This window comes from Mytilus galloprovincialis, chromosome 2, assembly GCF_965363235.1.
Source record: "Mytilus galloprovincialis chromosome 2, xbMytGall1.hap1.1, whole genome shotgun sequence".
Classification (NCBI taxonomy): domain Eukaryota; kingdom Metazoa; phylum Mollusca; class Bivalvia; order Mytilida; family Mytilidae; genus Mytilus; species Mytilus galloprovincialis.
The window spans coordinates 18908604-18933500 of record NC_134839.1 but is presented as its reverse complement, the minus strand read 5'-3'; the positions used below and the strand labels follow the sequence as shown (position 1 = coordinate 18933500).

Sequence of the window (24897 nt, the reverse complement as noted above, 5' to 3'; positions counted from 1 at the left end):
CCCGAGACATTAAAAACGGCATGGCTCTATTATCTAAGGGAAACACCAGAGACATCCCAAAAATATATAGGTGCTCCTATAATTGGAGGAACATTACACAGTTGTGTACACACACATTGCAGCACGGAACACGATCGGAAATCCATTTGACGATATCTAAGCGTTTTGAAACGAAGTGAAAAATATGGTGCGCCACATGGGTGCTTACATTTGTCACTGTATGCGCCATTTGTTGTCAATATGGGCTATAGGCGCAGGGCACACGACCTTCCTGATCACTGGGTATTGGGGTATACAGATTCTAAAAGGTCCTTCCAAACCAAGTGTTGATTGGACAAGATATCTTTAGTTAGATTGTTGAAATTGCAGAATATTTAAATCATATATTTTGATAGAAATAAAATTTAGAATGGAAATGGGGAATGTGTCAAAGAGACAACAACCTGACCATAGAACAAACAACTGCAGAAGGTTACCAACAGGTGTTCAATGCAGTGAGAAATTCCCACACCCGAAGGTGTCCTTCAGCTGGCCCCCAAACAAATATATATACTAGTTGTCTACCTTCCTGAGGTGGCAATATTTTTTTTTTTTTTTATTTTTTCATTTTTGGTTGCTGTTGTATACCCCATATTTCGTTTAATTATAGGTATTTAAGAAAGAAGAGTTGGAAATGATAGCCGGTCTGTGTAAGAAGTATGATTGTATATGTATATCTGATGAAGTTTATGAATGGATGATTTACGATGAAAATAAGCACATCAAAATAGGTAAGATAATAGTACTAATTTTGATTAATTTATTTTTGTTTGGCATGAGGAAAATTTTTACTTTTTTTGGATATAGGATTTTGTGCATACAAGACTATAGATAATTTGTACCGTGTTGAACATTTATATTTGGGTTCACTTATACCTATGAAATCAAAGAAAAATTGGCTTTGAATGAATATTAATAAATCAACAGTATAAATTTGATTTGAACATTTTAACTGCTTAAAAGTAGGAATGTGTGGCAAAAACAACTTCAAAAAGATTAATTTCACAGTGAATTGAAAACGTAGAACATGAAATAAGAACGTCCAAACACATTTTAACAATATTAACTGTAAATACCTCACTCATTTTAGCTTTATCATATCTCTGCAAGTGTTAACAGATCACTAATTTTATGCTTAAACTTTTGGTTCTGAATTTAATTATTGTGTCAAATAAAATGCAATGAATTGAGATAGAAATAAAGGATAATAATTTGATGGTCATGAGACCAAAATCCCAGATATATCTTGAAAATAGCAAATATATGTTAAAAAACCCAGTGTTAATAAGTGTTAACAAGCCTTTAATTCATTTGCTCTATTAGGAGTAAGTGTGGGTTTTCAGGACTTGCTCATTAATACAAACAGAACAAAATTTTACCTGAAAAATTACACCTGTTAAAATGTAGGCCGATGTCATCATTAAACATTTCATCTTATCAATGGAAGGCTTGCATATTGATACTTTGATCTTTGGAAAAGGTAAATGAAAATTATGTCTCTAGAAATTTAGTAAGCCTGCCACTGGTGACCTGGAATGTTTTGATCACTGACATTAGAGGCATAGTTTAGCAGTATTGGCAAAACACTAACTCTTACAACTATACAAATAATACAACATCATACTAAAAGTACAGAAACAATATTCTACTTTATGAGACTCAATAAATATACAACATTACACTGAGAAAAATAAATGTGAGACTACAGAAAAGAATTACAATATGAGACAAAAGAATACAAACTTGGTTTGTTTGTATAAACTGGTAGAAAAGCCATCTTGAGTTTGTGGCATAATAGGAGGTCCTTCATAGTATTATTTAAAGGAAAAGGATTTTGAACCCTTTTTTTCCAAATATGATAGTGTATGAAGTTCATACACTATCATATTCGGAAAAAAAGGGTTCAAAATCCTTTTCCTTTAAATTTTAAATTGGGATAATCAGTATGCTATAACTTATCTATTTTCAGCTTCTTTACCAGGCATGTGGGAGAGAACAGTAACATTGGGAAGTGCTGGTAAAACTTTTAGTGCTACAGGATGGAAGTTAGGATGGGGAGTTGGTCCAGAACATCTCATTAAACCCATGCAGATATTACATCAGAACTGTATATACACCTGTCCAACACCTATACAGGTAGATCATCAAGTTCAAATATTGGAATAAAATTTGAAATATAGATAATATGCCTGTACCAAGTCAGGAATATGACAGTTGTTGTCCATTCATTTTATGTGTTTGAGCTTATGTTTTTTGCCATTTGATTAGGGACTTTCCGTTTTGAATTTTCCTCGGAGTTCCATAATTTTGTGATTTTACTTTTTGTTACTACATATACTGTGAATTCACTATTATTCAGTAAGTACCAATTTTCATAGATTTCATAGGTAAATATAAAACCACAAGATTATGTGTTCAACAATGTTAAACTTTTCTATATGCTTGTATAAAAACTTTTACAAAACCAAGAAATCAAATATGTACGAAAATATATATATTTTTTTTGATATTTGAGTTGTACATCGTTGAGACAAAAAACAAAAATTGCAAAAGGTCAACTTGAGATTTTCAAGAATAGACTAGTGTCTCAATTGTATGCAAAGGTCTAATTCACCATCTTAAAATCTAAAGGTCTATTGGTAGATTTGTTGTTCATGCTATAAAACAAAAACAATGTAAACATCATTAGACATCATTTGTAGAATTTCCTTGATTAAGATCTTTTGAAAATATTACCCAGATTGTAGTAGAATCACAAATGGCGTATTGGTAATTTTCAACACTCATCATAAATTAATTATAGGAAACTACATGATAAAACGCTTTTGTAGGAGGCAGTAGCAGAAGGACTGGAGTATGAATTATCTGTCCAAGACAACAAGGAAGAATGTTACCTGACCAGTCTGGCTCTAGAATTGAAACCTAAACGTGATGCTCTAGCTAAATCATTGGTAGAGATTGGTATGATACCCACTATCCCTGAGGGAGGATATTTCATGATGGCTGATATTTCTAAATTAAGTAAGATTTACTAAATATAGAGCTGTTTAAGAACAAAAAATGGGAAGGCCATTGGGTTTTGAAGGCATGTCTTTTTTTGGACAAATATCCATGTAATTTTAAAAAGAAATGTAATGATTTGCCATCTAAATTCATTTTGACACTACCACATGATTGTTTTAAAGTTTGTGTGTCTTTCAACGATCACTACCTGCTCCTTTGGGTGCACTGGACTCTAATCTTAATTGACTAGGATTGTCAGTTTTCCTATCAAAGGTTGGGGGTTTTCTCTGAGGCACTCCAGCTTCCTCCAACAATAAAAACTGGCCGCCACAAAATAGCCAAAAAGCTGTTCTTAAAAGCAGCATTAAAACACAAAAAATCAAATCAAATCAACAATCACTGCCACACATTACAAGTTTACTGGAAAGCATAATTCCGTAGTGAGAGTTGTTTTATTGGCAATCAAACCACATCTTTCTATTGTTTATATTGTAAATTAAAAAAATACATCCAAAACAATAAAAAAATTTAGAGAATTTTTACAAAAAGGATTTTAACAGAATATATAAAGTTATCCCAAGGTCAGATCTGCCAGAGAGAGTTTTACTTTAATTGTAATAATAAGATGGTATTGTATAGACATACTATGTAAGATTGATTTTCTTTATTACAGACGTAGATATTCCAGAAGATGGCACTAAGGATCCTTATGATTTTAAATTTGTACGATGGCTGTGTAAAGAAAAGGTGAGTCACTGTCTCATGATTTGTTTATGCCCCATTTATGGGCATTATGTTTTCTGGTCTGTTGGTCCAGTTGTACGTCTGTTCGTTCGTCTGTCTATCCCACTTCAGGTAAGTTTTTTATCAAGGCAGTCTTTGATAAAGTTAGTCATATCAACTTGAAACTTAGTACGCATGTTCCTAATGATGTGATATTTCTAATTTTAATGCCAAATTAGAGTTTTTACCCCAATTTCACAGTCCACTGAACATAGAAAATGATAGTGTGATTGGGGCATCTGTGTACTATAGACACATTCTTGTTAAGTATTTGGTATTATGAATTGAAACTTAACAGAATAAGTTGTATACTGTGGATTCATTATAATTCGTTCAATACCAGTTTTTGTGGTTACAGGGAAACCACGAATTTAAATGTTCAATGACTAACAAAATATCTATAGGCTTGTGAATAGACTTTGGTAAAACCATCAAATGAAATATCCAAGAACATGTAAGTTTTCCTTAATCCACACTATTCAGTGTGATAAAATTTCCTATTTTTCTAAATTAGATTAAATTGGCATTTAATAGATTGTTACTGTTGACAGATTGGTAAGATCATGATTTTAAAGGCTGTTGGTAAGAAGAGAAAATTTGATGCACAAAAAAAAACATCAAATGTATAAATAGACCACTTTGGTGTTTGTCCTTCACCAGACTCGTCATTTATGCGCACCATTACATTCATCAAACATCTTAGTGGTTGTCATTGTGCAGGATAAACCAGAAATAATGCTTGTTCTGTAGGTTCTTGATCATAATAACAGCAGTGCTGATGGTCAATTATGAGAATTAAATTTGCTGAATAATTCATGCAATATAGCATCAAAGTTTTCAAACTACTAGCTCAACATGAGACAGAAGTGGTGATGCCCCTAAATCCACAAATGATGTTTACTTAAACCTAGTTTTTTTTATGGAAATGCATTAAACTGGAAAAAAAAATTTGTTAGTTTTCTCATTTAAATTGTTTTACATTTGCCATTTGGGTCCTTTTAGTCCTATGTGGCATGGGCTTTGCTTATTGTTGAAGGTCATATGGTGACCTATAGTTAAGTTTTGTGTCATTTGGTCTGTTATGAAGAGTTGTCTTATTAGCTATCACACCACATCTTTAATATATAGAAAAAAACAGCTATTGACTGGTGTTCAAATTTCATATATTAAGGAACATATAAATCAAAGTAAAAAGAAACCAAGAACTAAGTTAGTGGCATGAAATTGAAAAATAATCAAGACCAGGTATATCTATAGGATAAACCTCTCCTGCAATAAAATTGAGAAAGGAAATGGGGAATGTGTCAAAGAGACAACAACCCAACCATAGAGCAGACAACAGCCGAAGGCCACCAATGGGTTTTCAATGCAGCAAAGAAACTCCCTCCCCCGAAGGAGTCCTTCAGCTTGCCCCTAAACAAATATGTTACTAGTTCAGTGATAATGGACATCATACTAAACTCCGAAATATACACAAGAAACTAAAATTAAGAATCATACAAGACTAACAAAGGTCAAAGACTCCGTACAAACACACATCAAAACCCATAGTAAAACTCAGTTTAAGAGAAGTCCGAGTCCCATGTTAGAGTAGGTAACAAAAGAAACTAAACAAAATGACAATACATAAATCAAAAAAGGACTACTACATGTAGCAGTTACTGACATGCCAGCTCCAGACCTCAATTAAACTGATTGAGAGATTATCGCCAATTGATGTATTATGAACTTGTTATTTTTTCAGAGATTATCTGTGATACCACCCTCAGCTTTCTATAACCAGGAACATAAAAACCTTGGAGAGAAGTTTGTCAGATTTTGTTTTATAAAGGTAGGAACATAGTTTTGACTATAATGTTGACTTAGATTGTAAAATTTAAAAAAATCAAATATGGATTCCAGGGTTGGCAAAGTATTACCCGCCCGGGAATTCCCGGGTTGGAAAACCCGGGTTTTCCCGGGCTGGGCAATACTCCCAGAAATGGGTAATACTGGGCATTACTGGGCAATATGATTTTTTAAGCTTATTTTAACACATAATAGTTAAGACTTGGTGTAGTTTTATAGTATCACAGCTAAATATATACTTTTTATACAGATAACCATTGAGTCATTTCTAGAAGAATGAAAAATTCAATTTCATTCTGTTCTTCATTTATTCTATATATGTAAGCAGAATACAAGATTTGCACATTTAAGGATACCTGGTTTATATATAATTTCCAAGTATTGTTTCAATAATCCAAACTTGATAAAAATGCATTTTTTAAGTGAATTGTTATTTTAATTGTTAAACATTCATATTGCTAAATAAACACCCTTAGGGGTCATACCATTAACATTTATAGAATTGAAAGGACTGATTATTGTTACATAAACAAATCTGTATTCTAATCTGAATAATTACTTATTAATTAGTGACAGTACATATACATTATCTAAATGTATTTTTTTCTTACTTCTTAATAAGAGTTATACTTATTTGAAAAAAAAAAAATTTTGCTTTATATTTACAGTTTGACCAATCTAGACAAATTAAACAAGTTATATTGTACATGTTGTATCTGAAATGTATTACATTTGTGTTTGATCACTTAATCCTCTATAAAATTTAGACCAGTATTTTATATTACCCAGTATTGCCCAGTATTATCGACTAAAACCCAGTAAAACCCGGGTTTTCCCAGTATTTCCCACTGGGCTGGGCAATACTCATAAAACCCGGGTTTTTGCCAACCCTGATGGATTCTGAAAAAAGTGAGGCTGAAAATACTATACTAACCATATATTAAAAATATGCATTTTTTTCAAGACAATTTTTTCAGTAATGTTTTTATGTATCTAAAATGATGTATGATGTCAAAGACAAGACCATTGGACAGTTTTTGAAATGTTTTTCATTAAAAGCTCTCATTTTGAGTGCAAGAAGCAAATCTGTATGAAGAATTTCATATTTCCATAATTCTTAAATCTGATAGATAATTTGTGATAATTATTAGCTCACAAAATAATTAAATCACCCCTAGTTTTTTGGTTGGGGTTCGTGTTGTTTATTCTTGAGTTTTCTATGTTGTGTCGTGTGTGCTGTTGTTTGTTTGTCTTTTTTCATTTTTAACCATGGCGTTGTCAGTTTGTTTCAGATTTATGAGTTTGACTGTCCCTTTGGTATCTTTCTTCCCTCTTTTATAATTAAATTGAGTGTTTTTTGGGGCCTATGACATTTGCACTGATTTAAATTCTATTTGATTCTTTCAATAGCGCCGATTCTATTTTTTCTCCTATATGCTTTGAATTTTAACACGGGTGAGTTAATACATGTACATGTACTATACCTAGAAGATATATTGTTAAAATCTGGATATAATTTTAATGTTGTGCTTTTGAATGTTGTTAATAAATTTTTACTCCATGATTTTAGAGGATGTAAACAGAGAATGCTTTTATCTTTTAAATCAGGGTTGGCAAAAACCCGGGTTTTATGAGTATTGCCCAGCCCAGTGGGAAATACTGGGAAAACCCGGGTTTTACTGGGTTTTACTGGGTAATACTGGGCAATACTGGGTAATATAAAATACTTGCCTGAATTTTAAAGAGGATTCAGTGATCAAACTCAATTGCAATACATTTAAGATATTTATAAACACATTTTGATTTATAAATTAGTTTACTTGTTTGAGAGTGATAATACAAGTGTATATACATTTGAAAAAGTACTATTCTTGCAACCATGAGACAAGTAAACATGTAGGCACACATTACACAAATATTAATGGAAAAGGCCTTTATCAATAATTCTCTTCTGAAAGTCTATTAAATCACCCTCTCGTCTAGATTGGTCAATTCAAAGAATTCATTTTTCAAATGTATATATCTTACATTAAGAATTAACAAGAAAATGTAAGAAAAATTATTTTTGCTAAATTTATATGTACATCACTAATTAATAAGTAATTATTCAGATTAGGACATTGATATGTTTATATAACAATATTCAGCCTTTTCATTTCTATAAGGGTTAATGACTTGATGCTGTAGGGTGTTTATTTAGCAATATGATTGCATAGACATTTAAATTCATAATTCACATAAACACTGCTGTAAAATGCATTTTTTTTTTAAGTTTGGATAGTTGAAACAATACATGGAAATTAACAAGGTATTAATAATCCTAAAATATTCAAATTTTGTATTCTGCCTACATAGAAGTAGTGGAGAAAAGAATGAAATTGAATTTTCAATCTTCTAGAAACATGACTCTCAATGGTTATCTGTATAAAATGTATATATTTAGCTATAATACTATGAAACTACAACAAGTCTTTACTATTTTGTGTTAAAATAAGCTTAAAAAGTCTTATTGCCCAGTATTACCCAGTATTACCTATTTCTGGGAGTATTGCCCAGCACGGGAAAACCCGGGAATTCCCGCCTGGGTTTTCCCGGGCGGGTTATACTTTGCCAACCCTGTTTTAAATTGACTTATCCTGCTCGAAATTCTCCTTTCACCTCCCAACAGGAGACAACAGTGAACATATGTACAAATGGCTATCAGACGAGTTTTATAATGATAAATAAAAAAAATAACTTTCACCTCCAATTTACCTGTACACAATCAGTGCAAATGAAAGACTAAATCAAAGCAAGTGAAATGCAAAATGACGCAAATGCAAATTGCTGGATTTTTTTAAATTCAAATGGACAAATATGCTTTCTAATGGCATGTTCTATGATCCTGACATTTAATCTTGTTGTTGGAGGGGGGAAATGGACAATTCAGACTAAACCTTGTTAGGACATCCGATACATATATCTGTTTACACACTTTTCTGAAACCGAAATAATGAATCTTGCATTCATTTTGTCCATGCTAAAAAAATAGCAATAATAAATGCATGCAATAATTTCTGAAATTATTGTGTAACTATCTTATTTTATTTTTTTAATAAAGGTTAATTTTAAATTAAAATAAATGTTTTTATCATTACAGAAAGATGAAACTCTAGCCAAAGCAGATGAAATTTTCAAGAAATGGAAAGCTGAACAGGGAAAATAAATCATTGACTGGTTTTGAAAGTGATAGAATATTATAATAGTGATAACTGGATAAAATAATTTGACAACCAAAGATTATGAATTAAAATTATATTTTGGTATTTAACTGAATTACTGAGAACAACTTTGTTATGAAAAAAAGGCAACTTGTATCTTATGGTGTTTGTTAAGTGTGTTTTAGTGTAAGTTGAGTTTGTGGACGTAAATGGAACATTCCATTTTCATTTGTGAGATCAATTTATAGCTGTCCATTATCATTCTGTGAGATCTGCTGCTATACTTTATATTTCATGTATTTTCAAAGCATTGTTACATTTTTGTTCAATTCTTTAAGACCTAATATTTGATTTAAACTTTAAACCTAGTCCTGTTTTAATGACTATATTTATTACTTATTTGTGAAAGAGAAATTTATTTTCAGTTTTAAGATTTGCAAGGAGTTACTATTTATTGATGACTAATCCGTTGTGTAACTTACATATTTGATCTTGAATTGTGAGTCCAGTAGTGATTTAAGTAGGTTAGATAGAAGATACATACTGCCATATGAGAGTAAGATTGACAATATTTTTCTATATACCGTGGTAAGAAAAAAAAAACCCAAAAAAACACTCAAATATTTGGTACATAAGATGGACAAAAATCCTAGCTGTTAAATGAGCAAAAAAGATATAGTTTACAAAAGAGAATTTTGATATGATAATGTAGTAGATTATTTTAACATTGATTAAAGCAAAAATAGTCACATTAATATTGGAAGTACTATCAGATCCATCTACTTTTCTAGTCATTTACTTTTGAAAAAAACTATTATTTGTATTTATTTTTCACACTGAAGATTTGTTTTAAAGTCTTGTTATGGGAGACCAATGTTTGTTATTTGATTATAGAGTGTGAGTTTGACAGTATGGATGGATAATGTCAACTCTTTTGGAATATTGATATTTAACTCTCAGTCAGTGTTGATCACTGTTAATTATATTTAATTAAGAATAAATAGAAAAGAAACTTTTTTGTTGTTATTTCTTTACCAGTTTTTTATTTATTTAGTTTAATTATTTTTAATTATAAGCATCATCATGGTTGTGAGGCAGCTACATGTAATCTGACTTGAGCATACATGTATGAAAATTATTACATTAAGGATGTACTAAGGTGAGGTTTATGAATTTGTGTCTGATGTTTCTGACAACTTGGTTTTTTTCCTACCATGCAGGGTACAATATTTTGTCCCTTGACTAACAATATACTTTTGACTAATAGAGTCAAATTTAAATTTTTCATTTTTTTTTCAAAATCCCTCAAGTACATTCTTAAGGCATTTTTTTTTTGCATATGTTTTATTCCTTATACCATGGAGGTTGATAGAAGCGCACTTATGGTCTGAGACAATTATTTTGTAGTACATTTCTTTTAGACAATAAATGAAAATTAAAAAAAATCCCACCTGTGCTTTCTCAATAAATTTTTTACAACGTGTTGTAATACTTTGGGGACAAATTATATCAAAATTATAGAAAACGTCATAAAATATTAGTCCTGTAATATTATGTTGTCATTTCAATGTTATATTTAACTTTGCCATTAAAGTGCGAGGTTTGGCATGTCATAAAACCAGGTTCAACCCACCACTTTTATTCCCCTTTAAAAGTGTCCTGTACCAAGTCAGGAAGATGGCCATTGTTATAATATTGTTCGTTTCTGTGTGTGTGTTGCATTTTAACGTTGAGTCGTTTGTGTTTTCTCTTATTTTTTAGATAAGACGTGGCACGATACTTGTCTATCCCAAATTCATGTATTTGGTTTTGATGTTATATTTGTTATTCTCGTGGTGTTTTGTCTATTGCTTGGTCCGTTTCTGTGTGTGTTGCGTTTCGGTGTTGTGTCGTTGTTCTCCTCTTATATTTAATGCATTTCCCTCGGTTTTAGTTTGTTACCCCGATTTTGTTTTTTGTCCATGGATTTATGAGTTTTGAACAGCGGTATACTACTGTTGCCTTTATAGGTTCTAACTTAAAATATGGACAATATATTCAAATTTGAAACTATCTGAATTTAGATTGTAATTAACTATTTTACACATATAGGTTTCTGACACAGAATAACTAGTCTAAGAACTTAAAATTGGTTATATGATTTGAATTTATATTCAATTGAAGATATCTTGCTGCAATACACTGCTGTTGCTTAGTACTTGGTAAATCTTTTTTCAGACTGTATAAAACATGAGATATATGTATAAATATGGCTGTTTAAAGGTGTAACACCACTAATTCGGGCCCAGCCAGAAAGCACGTACCAGAAAGTAGTACATATTTAACACAAAATAGTATCTACGCACGAGTGTAACTTTCAAAATATGTAAGATATTTAGGTATTTTTGGCATCAAATGAAAGCTGAAGGACTGGTGATCAATGTAGAACACTTTTGGACTTTTAATTTAAATTATTAAAATAACTGGACCAAATTTTAAAAAGAGGGTACATTTTGTCTGTTTGTCAGATCTGAAGTACCTGTTTTGGTACATCCGAAGTTCCGGGAACCAGTCATTAAAGGTATGTTGATTTTTTCAGTACAAGACACCATAAAGTGTTGCTTTTACATGTAATGATTGCCACTTTATTTGAACTTAAAATAAAAAGAGGTGTGCCCTCTTGAAATGGAGGAATTTAACATAGAAAGCAATGGGACCATGAATTAGTGGTGTATTTCCTAAAGTTCTGTGGCAATTTATATTTATAGCAAGGATGACAACATGATAATGAGATATTTTTAAGATGCTATGTATCAGACCGATAAACTGAGCTTGATTTTTAAAGTTCTAGTTTGCAAAATCCCAGTCTTTAGGAAGACATGTCAACCTACTCTGACACATTATTCCGAAACTGAGCCCTATAGTTTATGCTCTAACTTATAAATGCTACCGGTATGTGTAGAACAAAGAAGTTGCAAATGCAAATTTTTAAGTCTTTGGTTTGTTCCAGCCGAGTTCAACCCACAATCTCCAATACTGGATACTAGGATATTACCTTTAGGACAGAGTCTGTTTTGAATTGATATTTAAGGTAACACAATACAAAGATTTTATAACTCCAACTCCCAAGTTTTAAAATGCTGTAACTTTCTTAATAATGCTTGAAAATTTATAAAAGTGGTAGTTTTGGATAGCTAACAGATTACTCTTTCAAATAAATGCAATGTTAGTATTATGCAACTATTATGTAACCAATTATAATGTTAACTGTGTCTAAAATATTTTTCACCAAATTTCCACTTTCAAATGAAATTAGCTTCTGCATAGGTATCCCTAGAGGGTTGATTTTATTATATGTTGTTCCTATGGCCATTATCTACAAAAGGGTGTCTCAGATTTCGGATAGAATGTATAGAACAAATTTTACACCTAATTGAACAATTATCTTCTTTTATGTGGTTATGATGTTTACACTAATTAGAGATTTATGAGAGAATGGAACACCACAGAGACAATCTGACACACCCTTTTGAAGCCCATGATGTGTTGATTAAGATCCCATAAAAATTTTTTGTATAGTTTAAGAGATGATAGAGCTAAATTCATTCAAGTGAACTTACCCAGATTTTGCCACTAATTACATAATAATTGATTACATAATGATTGCATAATAAAAATGTTGCATTCATTTAAAAGATTAATCTTGTATCTATCTATATATACCTCTTTTATTATTTTCTATGCATTCATAAGAAAGTTACAGCATTTCAAAGGTTAGTGATTGGAATTAAAAAAATCTTTGTATTGTGCTACCTTAAGTAATAGCGTCTTCCACCTTCTGAAATCTGGAGATATACAAAGAACTTCAACTATTACATTTTAACTTCCATTTGTCTCACATAGTGCCATATTCTTTGTAGGCTAGATAAAAATTAGACCAGTTTTAATTTCATCAATCTCACAATCTTTTAAGATGGCTACAACTATGATATAATTTCTAATGTTCATAAATAACTTATTAAGTAAACACAATATCATAAAAAAGAGTACCAAGATTTAAAATCTTTATAATGTTATTTATTCAGAACAGTATAAAACATAAGATCAAGGACAATACATATGTAAAATATAAGGGGCAACTACATGTATAAACAAATAAAGATAAGTCTCTTGAGTTCATTTGTAATATATTACCTAGGGGTCAATCAAAGCACAGCTAAATTGTTTTCTAAATATGTTGCATAAAGATTTGATGCAGGGATCATTTTAGTTTTAAATATATTTATAAAAATAATTTGTTTTGTTCTGAATCAATTCATTAATTGGACTTTATGTTACATTTTGTACTGGATAAGTTGATTAAACTAAATTTACTCCAGAAGAATGAGAATAAATCTAAGGTATCTTAGGTTCAGCTACTTTTTCTGTTCAATATTAATTTTGATATTTAGTCTTAAAACAGCTCAAGATAAAATTTCAAATAAAATGACTACTGACTAATGGGCAAAACTTATTTGGTGATTTTTCAAATTCGTTTGATGTAGTTAGATAAATAAGGAAACATGCTAGTTGTAAATCTATGAGACAATTTACATTAGTGTAAATTTATAGTGATTAAGTCAATGGTATCTTACAAAAATTCAACATTTGTATTTTTTGTAATGAAATTTTCTACTTACATGCACATGCATGATTGAACAGATTGACTAGAAATATATCTGTACTAAACTAAAAAGCTTTAAACATGCACATTTCATTGAAATTCGACAAAAATATCTGAAACTTAAATTAACATGAGAGAATCTGGACCTTTTTTTTTATGAAAATGAAGCCCTACTTTGATTAAAAGAAAATTGTAAACAACTTCTTTTGCAAAAAATGGACTTCAGTGAATTTTAAAAGTTCAAATTTCTTATCAATGAGGCAGCAACTCAACAGCACAATCTGACCAAAAAATATTCTTTTAGATGTTTACTTCAAAAGCAATACAAATGATTCTTATTTCTTGCAGCTAATCATATTACTTTGAATTTTACCAAGATACCAAAAACACAGCTGTGGTATGATTGCCTATGAGACAATTACGGTAGTAAACAGACATCAATGGCCTAAAAGTCACTGCAAAGCCTTCAAAATTGTGCAAAACCAACAAAAATGTGTTTCTTTTTGTATTTCAAAATTTCACAGGTGAATAGGTTTACTTAGCATAATTTAACTCAAAATTTACTGGAGTTCATGAATCTAAAAATAATTGTTTGACAGTTAATTTGAAAATAAAGTTACAGAATGTACAACATAAATAAAAGAGATATATTGTTCCTTTATACATATAATTTTTATAATAAATTTAATTATCAATTTTGAGTGTTAGAAAATAAATATATATTTATCTACAAATGTATATACACAATAATAAAATTAACGGTACCAATTTTCTTGCACCAGATGCGCATTTCGACAATACATGTCTCTTCAGTGATGCTCGTGGCCAAAATATTTGAAATCCAAAGCTTATATAAAAGATGAAGAGCTATAATCCAAAAGGTCCAAAAAGTATAGCCAAATCCGTGAAAGGAATCAGAGCTTTGCATGAGGGAGATACATTCCTCATTGGCAATTGTACCATATCATCTTATTTTTATATTTATAGTTTTGAATGTGCAACAAAGTCAATGATTGCTTATGTAAGTGTAAGGGTTATAGCAGGGGCGGATCCAGCCATTTTAAAAGGGGTGGGTGGGGGGTGTTCCCAACCCAGAGTAAAGGTGGGGATTCCAACTATATGCTCCCATTCAAATGCAGTTACGATCACCAAAAGCTGGTTAATGGAATGAAAACAAAATAATTTTTTTTTTTTAATGATGTTTTTAGGATGTTTTCTCATTTTTTTCATGCTCATGTCATCATGCTCTAGTTTCATTCTGCATCAAACTGTACTGAATATATAACCAGATGCTCCGCAGGGCGTAGCTTTATACGACCGCAGAGGTTGAACCCTGAACGGTTAGGGCAAGTATGGACACAACATTCAAGCTGGATTCAGCTCTAAATTTGGATTGTGATTAAATAGTTGACACAGCATAGGTTTCTGACACAGAATGAATGTGTTCTAATGAACTTAAAATTTTTGTTTCTCTTAGAGCAATTCACTATGCTGTTGAATATTAATCCTCTCAAAAAAATGTTTGAAGAAATTTTCTTTTTTATTTATGAAATTTCAAATGAGAAAAATTGAACCCAATTTTTTTAATCACATCCCCCTTTCCCTTATTCCAAAACTAATCTCAATTAAAATTTCTAATGGAGTTTGCAACAATAACTACTCATTTAAATACATCATAAAATATTAAGATGTAAAAAAACTGCTTGTTATCACTGAATGGTAAAGATTATTTTAATTTATCAGTTGGTAGTAAAAAGTGAATATACATTGTATATTGTATATAACAAAGATTTAAGTTGATTCTGGACAAAGAAAGATAACTCCAATTAAAAAAAAATCTTGCTATTGCACAATATTTTGCAATTAGATATTTCTTGCTTACTATTCTGGACAAAGAAAGATAACTCTAATTAAAAAAAAAATTGATATTTCACAATATTGTGCAATTAGATATTTCTTGCCATTGCGCAATACTGTGCAATTGAAAAGACTTGCTATTGCACAATACTTAATATAATAATTTTAGATCCTGATTTGGACCAACTTGAAAACTGGGCCCATAATAAAAAATCTAAGTACATTTTTGGATTCAGCATATCAAAGAACTTCAAGATTTCAATTTTTGTTAAAATCAGACTAAGTTTAATTTTGGACCCTTTGGACTTTAGTGTAGACCAATTTGAAAACAGGACCAAAAATGAAGAATCTACATACACAGTTAGATTTGGTATATCAAAGAACCCCATTTATTCAATTTTTGATGAAATCAAACAAAGTTTGATTTTGGACCCCGATTTGGACCAACTTGAAAACTGGGCCAATAATCAAGAATCTAAGTACATTTTTAGATTCAGCATATCAAAGAACCTAACTGATTCATTTTTTGTCAAAATCAAACTAAGTTTAATTTTGGACCCTTTGGACCTTAATGTAGACCAATTTGAAAACGGGACCAAAAGTTAAGAATCTACATACACAGTCATGACAGTTAGATTCAGCATATCAAAGAACCCCAATTATTCAATTTTGATGAAATCAAACAAAAGTTTAATTTTGGACCCTTTGGGCCCCTTATTATGTTGGGACCAAAACTCCCAAAATCAAACCCAACCTTTCTTTTATGGTCATAAACCTTGTGTTTAAATTTCATAGATTTCTATTAACTTAAACTAAAGTTATAGTGCGAAAACCAAGAAAATGCTTATTTGGGCCCTTTTTGGCCCCTAATTCCTAAAATGTTGGGACCAAAACTCCCAAAATCAATACCAACCTTCCTTTTGTGGTCATAAACCTTGTGTTAAAATTTCATAGATTTCCATTCACTTTTACTAAAGTTAGAGTGCGAAAACTAAAAGTATTCGGACGCCGGACGATGACGACGACGACGACGACGCCGACGCCAACGTGATAGCAATATACGACGAAAATTTTTTCAAAACTTGCGGTCGTATAAAAATGCAATATATGTGGAGTTGGTGTATGTGGGACAATATTAATATACTGAGTAAAAACATACGGGTTTCAGTCAGCTGAAAAAGAACCAATAAATATATGATGCTGACATATTATATAAACAGATTTAATTCATATAGATATAATTAAAAGAGCAGATAGCTAGATACATCCATATAACTAAATTATTTCTATTTAAAAATTAATACAACAACAAACTATTCATTGCACCACTAATACAGGATTTATCATAAAAAAGAAATTATAGTAAGTTAGTAACATATATGAACAATGTAGAGGTAATAACAGTTTTCATCTAAAGAAACATGATAGCACTATCAACATTTCTACAGTTTAACTTCTATATAATGTACACTAAATCCTCACAAAAATGTATGACAGAGACAAATTTCACTCTTAAAGATATGAATTTTTAAAATATGCTGTTGTCATCATTTGCAAGAAATAATCTATTAACCAAATTACTGGCCATAATTTATAACCTTAGACATTATCATGTACCCATTATGCAAAAAAATTACTCTCGGTACGTGATGTCAAATTTTTCCTAATTTTATGATTTCTATTCCTTCAGATAACAATTTATCTCTCACAATTGCAGACAACTGAAAATTCTTGAATAAAATTATGTTATAACATTTGATTGTACAAATGGAAGTGGAAATATGTGATCAAAATATTTTTTTCAATGGTTGAAATTCAAAAGCATAATAGAATGTTACCAGTGCAAACATTTGTTAAAGGCATTGGTGAACTCTTAAAAAAATATTCTCATTGTTGGTATTAATATGGCTCATTTGGCTTAAGCAATTTTATATCAATAACAGGCATTGATTAGACCAAAAACATAAAACATTTCAGAGCAGAAAAAACGAAAGTCTCAACAAAACAGACAACACAGTACAAGGTTTAACTTTTGGCCAGAGCACAAGTTCTAAAATTACAGTCCTAATTCTTATAAAAACTTTCCATACTACTTAAGATAATTTATAAGAACATAAGTAATATTTTTTGTAATATTTGTAAATATACAAAATAACTGCACATAAAGCTTCATTTAACATTTAGTATTAAGTGTAAAAAAAATACAAACAACGGATGATAATTTTCAGTACAAGATCATTAAAATTGTAATATATTTATAAATACAGACATAAACATGAAATAAACTTCACAACAATGTACACTAGAAATTGATTGTTATTTGTCGGATATTTACATTTGTTGATTTCATGGGTAAAGAACTAACAAATTCCTGTTGGCGTCGACATAGAATCTGTGAAATCAACGAAATCATGAATCCATGACTATACAATTTGTTCAAGGATCCCAAACAATTTGAACCCATTAAAATAGATGTATTCACAGTCAATGATTTATTTATAACTATAGACTGAAAACTGATTATCACAACATTTATAACTTTGTCTTGATTTTGCAGAGAAAAGGATGAAATTAGAACCTAACAAATAATGTTTTAATATACTGACTCTGTCTGATAGAAATCGACCTTATTCAAGTGAATATCAATATATCTATTATTCTATTTCAGCTTAAGATTTTTAGAATAAAATCTCTATCAAAAGTGTGTATCTGTATGAAAATTGAGATGTTATAGGAACCCTATAAAACACACCAAAATTCATCTTTTATTTTTGTATTTGAACATGTTTAATGTTTCTAAAACTTTTATTTTTGTATTTGAACATGTTTAATGTTTCTAAAACTTTTTATTTTTGTATTTGAACATGTTTAATGTTTCTAAAACTTTTATTTTTGTATTTGAACATGTTTAATGTTTCTAAAACTTTTATTTTTGTATTTGAACATGTTTAATGTTTCTAAAACTTTTATTTTTGTATTTGAACAAGTTTAATGTTTCTAAAACTTTTATTTTTGTATTTGAATATGTTTAATGTTTCTAAAACTAATATCAGTTGTAAACATGTATTACCAATGTTATTTCAACTGATCGGGCGGAGCTTACGTTTTAATTTGCATTAGGACAGTCTATTTGAAGATGTGTGTGATAAGGATGATGGCCATTATAATTATACTTGATTTCTAATCACCTATCAGTATCCAAATGAACTGAGTGTATGATATTGGACGAATAACTGGACACTTCATTGATGAGTTTATCCCGAAACACCTGTTTATAGATGGACTGGTCATGAATAAGCGAACCGGTTAAACTCCACCCAGTCAAGTGAAATAAATCAAGTAATACATGTAGATGTGCACTTGCATAAGGTCTATTTCTATCCCACGCAGCTCATATCATATTTTTGCTAGATTCTTTAATGTAAAAGACAAAATAAAATAAAACTTATCTGTAACATACAAACTTTGAACAAGTTCTTCCTTTGTAAAATCAAGACAACCTAGATAATCACATGGAGAAAAAAATAACATTTCAATACTTAGATATAAATCTGTCCAATATGGACTGAGTTATAATTCAAGCACTACCATGCATTTTACAGTTCTATCTTGGATTGGACAACAGTTTAATTCTGCTAACAATTTCTCCACGGCACAGCGGACATTGATTAAGTGGTTCTGAGCATTTCTGACAAGTACACACATGGCCACACTTCAAGAATATGACATCAGACTGAAAATAAAACAGATCAAATTAGGTTCAAGATATTTTCAAATAAAGTTGAGAAAAAGTTTATCTATTTAGGAATAAGCTTTTTTAAACTATAAGTTTTCAATTTTTTGAGTTAGGAAAATAATAAGTTTAAATTACCGTAAATTCAGAAATTATTTGATGTTTTTATTATTGCGAAAAATATGAAAGGGTTATAATCGCAATAATTTGAACTCGCATTTTGATTTTCTTTTATGAATTAAACAGGATTTTTCTCAATAGCATTATTTCAAAGAGATGCTGTATGATTGCCTACGTTCAACTATCCAACACAGTCTATAACAGTATATTCAGCTATAGAAGACCTGAGGGACTCAAATATTTTGCCCATAAATCTGTCTTATCAATTGGTGCTGTGACCTTAGCTTGACCTTTAAACTATTGACATCAAATTCAATAGAGATATTCTACATAGCATGGCATTATCACATTACATCAGGTAAAATCTGGATAAACAGTTCCAAATATAACATCCAGAAACCAATTTCCGTATATTCAATGCTATTGTGAAATTGACAGTTGACATTGTGACCTCAAAATTATTAAATTGTATTAAGTAAAAGTTTGACATATGGTTCAAAAGATAACATCTGGAAACAATGGTGTCATTATGCAAGTCTATCAATAGCTACTGTGACCTTGACCTATTGACCCCAAAATTAATAGGGATGTTCTTAATCTCATAGAGTATTATCTTCAACCAAATCTAGTAAAATTGGGATAAATGATTCAAAAGATAACATCCAGAAACCAAAAAATTGCCAAGTTTCAGCATATCAAAAGCTGCCTTTACCTTGACCTTGGACCTATTGACATCAAACTCATTTAACTTTTTTCATCAATACATGAGATATTATAAATTTAATGGCAGACAAATAAAATCATAATAAATTGAATTCTTTCAATTAAAGTGAAAATATGCAATCCTACATGTTAACTTGAACGTGAACTAAATGTATTCATCAATCATTTTTATCCTTTCTATTGAAATACAGAATGAAATACTTTATGCTTCATTATCAAATAAATCTTTAAATAAGCATTGTGTATAAGTTTCATAACATTTGGTTGAGGTAAATTAAAGTTAGAGAATGGTAACTAATTTCAGGGTCAGGGTCATAAAAAATGACAATTTTTAATACATTAAGAACTAAAAGCACTAAAATGATTACCTGGTTATCCATGCATACAACACATTCTGAGTTGACTCCCCTGGCTAATATAGATGCTTGTCTTGATGTTGAACGCCTGAAAAACGGTTGAGCTGTCTCATCTGTAGGTGTAGGTGGAGCTGTCGGTTGAGGGTGCTCTCCCTTTTCAGCCAACATGGCTTCCTTTTCTTTGTTAATTAGATTAGCTGCACTTTCTTTTCCACTACCCAATTTTCGTTGACCTCTGTATTTGCTTATATTCTTCAAAATAGCTTTTCTTAAACCAAGTTCATGAACTCCAATCTGTAAAAAAAAATGTTCTGAAGTCTGAATGCAGTAGGGAGTTAATACCCTTTAAAATGTATAAAGAAGAGGCATGCAATAGTAGTTTTAAATAATCAAGTCTTTTAAATATTTGAAATGTTGGTTTTTTTTGTTCCTGTTTGCCTGTTTTTATCTGTCAAATTAATATGAATGATAGAAGATGTACAGTATAAGACAGCAACACAACAATAAAGAAAATCAAGACGTCTAAATGGTTTTTTTCCTCCTTACTTTCTATATAAACATTAAAATAACAAAAACAAAGAACTCTGAGTAAAATTCAAAAGGGAAAGTCCCTAATCTTATGGCAAAATCAAAAGCTCAAACACATCAAACGAATAGATAACAACTGTCATATTCCTGACTTGGTAAAGGAATTTTCTTATGTAGAAGATGGTGGATTAAACCTGGTTTTATAGCTAGCTTAACCTCTCACTTGTATGACAGTTGCACAAAATTATGACATTTTGATATATGCTTACCTGTTTAAGCTCATCATCAGTTATATCTAGAATAGTTTCTGGAGTCATTCTATGTCGTGTAAACACAGGAATATATTCTCCTGCCCTTGAATCCTCTAATATAGTCACAACATCTGTAGCTAACTGCCTTTCCTGCAAATATAAAACAGCATATTGTTTAATATCTCTATATACTGGGGATTCAGTTATTTTTCCTGGATACCAATTTTTGTGGATTGGGAAAAAGTTGCATTTTCAAAGATATTTGATTTCATGGTTTTGCCAAAGTTTGCATACATTCCAATAGAAAATTTGTAATGAGTTTGTACCACATCTTCTTTTTTATATAAACATTAGAAATTGTGGTTCAAAAAATCCACGAAAATTGGTATCCAATGAATAATAATGAATCCACAGTATATATATTTACAAACTTGATATTTTGATATATTAGGATTTTAAAAACAAAAATTTCTAAAGCCTTACATATTTTTATAGAAATAAATGTAGAATATGTCCCCATGGACACAAATGATGCCCCTGCTTGTATACTACATTATTAAAGCTAGGTTCACACTACCGATCAGATCAACTCGATGATCCCAATTGTCCAAATTTCCACGACCAAGTATGACCAAATTCTTGATTGTGTCTGTTTATGACTTCTACCCGACTGTACACGACCATAACCCGACCATTGACGACTCCTTAACGACTCCATCACGACTCAATCCTGACCACTAATTGAATACATATTCGATAATTCCGACCAATTCACGATCTCTATACGATTTTTACACGACCAGGCCTGATCTCAGCCAGTCCAGATCGACTTGATCGTAAAGGGGTCGTAGGGATAGTCGAGCATTGGTCGGATTTGTACAATTTCAGCATAAAAGCATCTGATTTTTTTGTAACAGCAGCTACAGGGGAGAAGGCATTAAGTGTTACCCTTGTCCGTCCCAATGTGCATATATGTACATCCCAACAATTAGTTTCCGTTCTCTAATCTTATTTTGTCTCAACCAAATTTAATGGAAGGCATTAACATAAAATACAGATCAAATGTGAATTTAGTGTCGCCACTTTTACTGTTCTTTGGTAATGACTCTTTGTAACTTTATATGCAAGCTGGGGCATTACCTGTGTCCAATGGACACGTTCCCAGTTTATTTGGTTAGATTCAGTGGTTCACAGAGTAAAATTATACATTTGAAATATCTACATGGAAATAAAGCAGTTGGATTGTTTGGCAAGGTGGTTAGAGGTCAGATAGACAGGTTAATAGCTGTGACGGAGCTTGAAGAGAGCGTCCAAAGCAAACATAAAGGGGTAGACAGCAAAGGGTGACAAAAAATCTAGATGATGCAGTGGCCGACAAGGCGACCACTGTGTGAGCAGTATAAATAGTAATCACAAAAATACTGAACTCCGAGGAAAATCTAAAACGGAAAGTCCCTAATGAAATGGCAAAATCAAAAGTATGAGAGATTTACAGAAGCTGAACAAAGAGGACACCAATGGTTATAAAAACTTTCTGAAAGTAAAGTAGGACACCGATTTGTTATGGGAGTTTTATTGCTCTTTTCTTCAAAATGAGATTTGTCACTGGATTAGTACTGATGTTAGATAGCAATATACATAAATATGACCATCCCCTTTTTTTGGTATTCCTAAACGAAAGATTTTATACACACAGACGATCAAGAATATATAATGACAAAATTATTTTTCATTTACCTATGTAGGATATGATGCAGGTTTTTTTCAAAAGTGATGATTTTCTATAAATTGTTTAATATTTCACAGTGGTATCATTCTTTAACTTTGTTTAAACCCGTTTATTTACTTTTGACCTTAATTATTTATCTCTTATACATTTTATTAACTATGAATTTGCATTCAGGTATCGAAGATCAAATTTATTTGTTCATTGTGTGTTAATTTGCGTTTTTTTTTATTAACTTAAGCCTTACAATTGATATTTTATATTGTGTTTTTCTATGTTGTGGTGTTATACTATTGTTTCAGAAAAGGGTGAAGGTTTGGTACCATTAAAACATTTAATCCCGCTGCAAATGTTTGCACCTGTTCTAAGTCAGGATCTGATGTACAGAAGTTGTCTTTTGTTTATGTAGTTCATACGTGTTTCTCATTTCTCGTTTTTATATAGATTAGACCGTTAGTTTTCCCGTTTGAATGGTTTTACATTACTAGTTGCGGGGCCCTTTATAGCTTGCTGTTCGGTGTGAGCCAAGGCTCTGTGTTGAAGGCCGTACCTTGACCTATAACGGTTTACTTTTATAAATTGTTATTAGGATGGAGAGTTGTCTCATTGGCACTCATACCACATCTTCCTATATCTATATGTATGTAATCAGTATTTACCCATAGATCTGATACCCAGTAGTTGAATGGTTCAAGATATTTCTTTTTGGTGTATCCATGGCAGGAACCTGCCATTTTTAATAATAATATTGCAATGGCTGTGTTGGTCTGACCTTTCAGTTTAATTGTTCCTTTGGTATCTATGTTCTCTCTTTAAAAAATTTACACCTTCTTGCAAAAGTACAGACGCGTACTGTACATGGAGGAATTTGTGTACAGTTAAAAGTAGTTAACCAGATGATCCACAAGGCGCAGCTTTATACAACTGCAGAGGTTGAACCCTGAACGGTTGGGGCAAGTATGGACACAACATTCAAGCTTGATTCAGCTCTAAATTTGGATTGTGATTAAATAGTTGACACAGCATAGGTTTCTGACACATAATGAATGTGGTCTAATGAACTTAAAATTTTTGTTTTGCCTTTGAGCAATTCACTATGCTGTTGAATATTAATCCTCTCAAAAAATGTTTGAAGAAATATTCTTTTTATTTATGAAATCTGAAATGAAAAAAAATTGACCCCCCCCCCCCCCCACCAATTTTTTTTCACATCCCCCTTTCCCTTATTCCAAAACTGATCTCAATTCAAATTTCTAATGGCCCCTAACAATAACTACTCATTTAAATACATCATAAAATATTAAAAAATGTAAAAAAAGTGCTTGTTATCACTGAATGGTAAAGATTGTTTAATTTATCAGTTGGTAGTAAAAGTGAATATACATTGTATATTATATAAAACAATGATTTAAGATGATTCAACTACTACTCTGGACAAAGAAAGATAACTCCAATTGAAAATTTCTTGCTATTTCGCAATATTGTGCAATTAGATATTTCTTGCTATTGCGCAATACTGTGCAATTGAAAATACTTGCCATTGCACAATACTGTGCAATTGAAGATTTCTTGCTATTGCGCAATACTGTGCAATTGCAAATTTCTTGCTATTGCACGATATTGTGCAATTGAAGATTTCTTGCTATTGCTGAATACTGTGCAATTGAAAATTTCTTGCTATTGCACAATACTTAATATGATAATTTTGGATCCTGATTTGGACCAACTTGAAAACTGGGCCCATAATCAAAAATCTAAGTACATGTTTAGATTCAGCATATCAAAGAAGCCCAAGAATTCAATTTTTGTTAAAATCAAACTTAGTTTAATTTTGGATCCTTTGGACTTTAATGTAGACCAATTTGAAAACGGGACCAAAAATTAAGAATCTACATACACAGTTAGATTTGGCATATCAAAGAACCCCAATTATTCAATTTTTGATGAAATCAAACAAAGTTTAATTTTGGACCCCGACTTGGACCAACTTGAAAACTGGGCCCATAATCAAAAATCTAAGTACATTTTTAGATTCAGCATATCAAAGAACCCCAAGGATTCAATTTTTGATAAAATCAAACTAAGTTT

The 24897-nt window shown here is 31.0% G+C and overlaps 2 protein-coding genes across 6 annotated transcripts in view; one reads left to right on the top strand and one right to left on the bottom strand.

Moving 5' to 3' along the window:
• LOC143063050 (kynurenine aminotransferase-like) overlaps positions 1-9886 on the top strand; it is a 28340-nt gene extending 18454 nt beyond the window's left edge. For all 5 annotated transcript variants that reach the window (XM_076234971.1, XM_076234968.1, XM_076234969.1 and 2 more), the window contains 6 exons: positions 650-770; positions 2009-2175; positions 2871-3060; positions 3716-3789; positions 5570-5656; positions 8813-9886. In XM_076234971.1, the coding sequence (XP_076091086.1) occupies positions 650-770; positions 2009-2175; positions 2871-3060; positions 3716-3789; positions 5570-5656; positions 8813-8878 (705 nt within the window). In that variant the 3' untranslated portion in view covers positions 8879-9886. The remainder of the gene's footprint in view (positions 1-649; positions 771-2008; positions 2176-2870; positions 3061-3715; positions 3790-5569; positions 5657-8812) is intronic.
• Positions 9887-16578: 6692 nt separating this feature from the next.
• The window catches only part of LOC143063048 (E3 ubiquitin-protein ligase LRSAM1-like), a 52059-nt gene continuing 43740 nt past the window's right edge, over positions 16579-24897 (bottom strand). The window contains exons 21-23 of the mRNA XM_076234965.1: positions 21102-21233; positions 20317-20598; positions 16579-19105 (exon numbers count right to left, since the gene is read on the bottom strand). Coding sequence (XP_076091080.1) covers positions 18977-19105; positions 20317-20598; positions 21102-21233 — 543 coding nt within the window. The 3' untranslated portion in view covers positions 16579-18976. The remainder of the gene's footprint in view (positions 19106-20316; positions 20599-21101; positions 21234-24897) is intronic.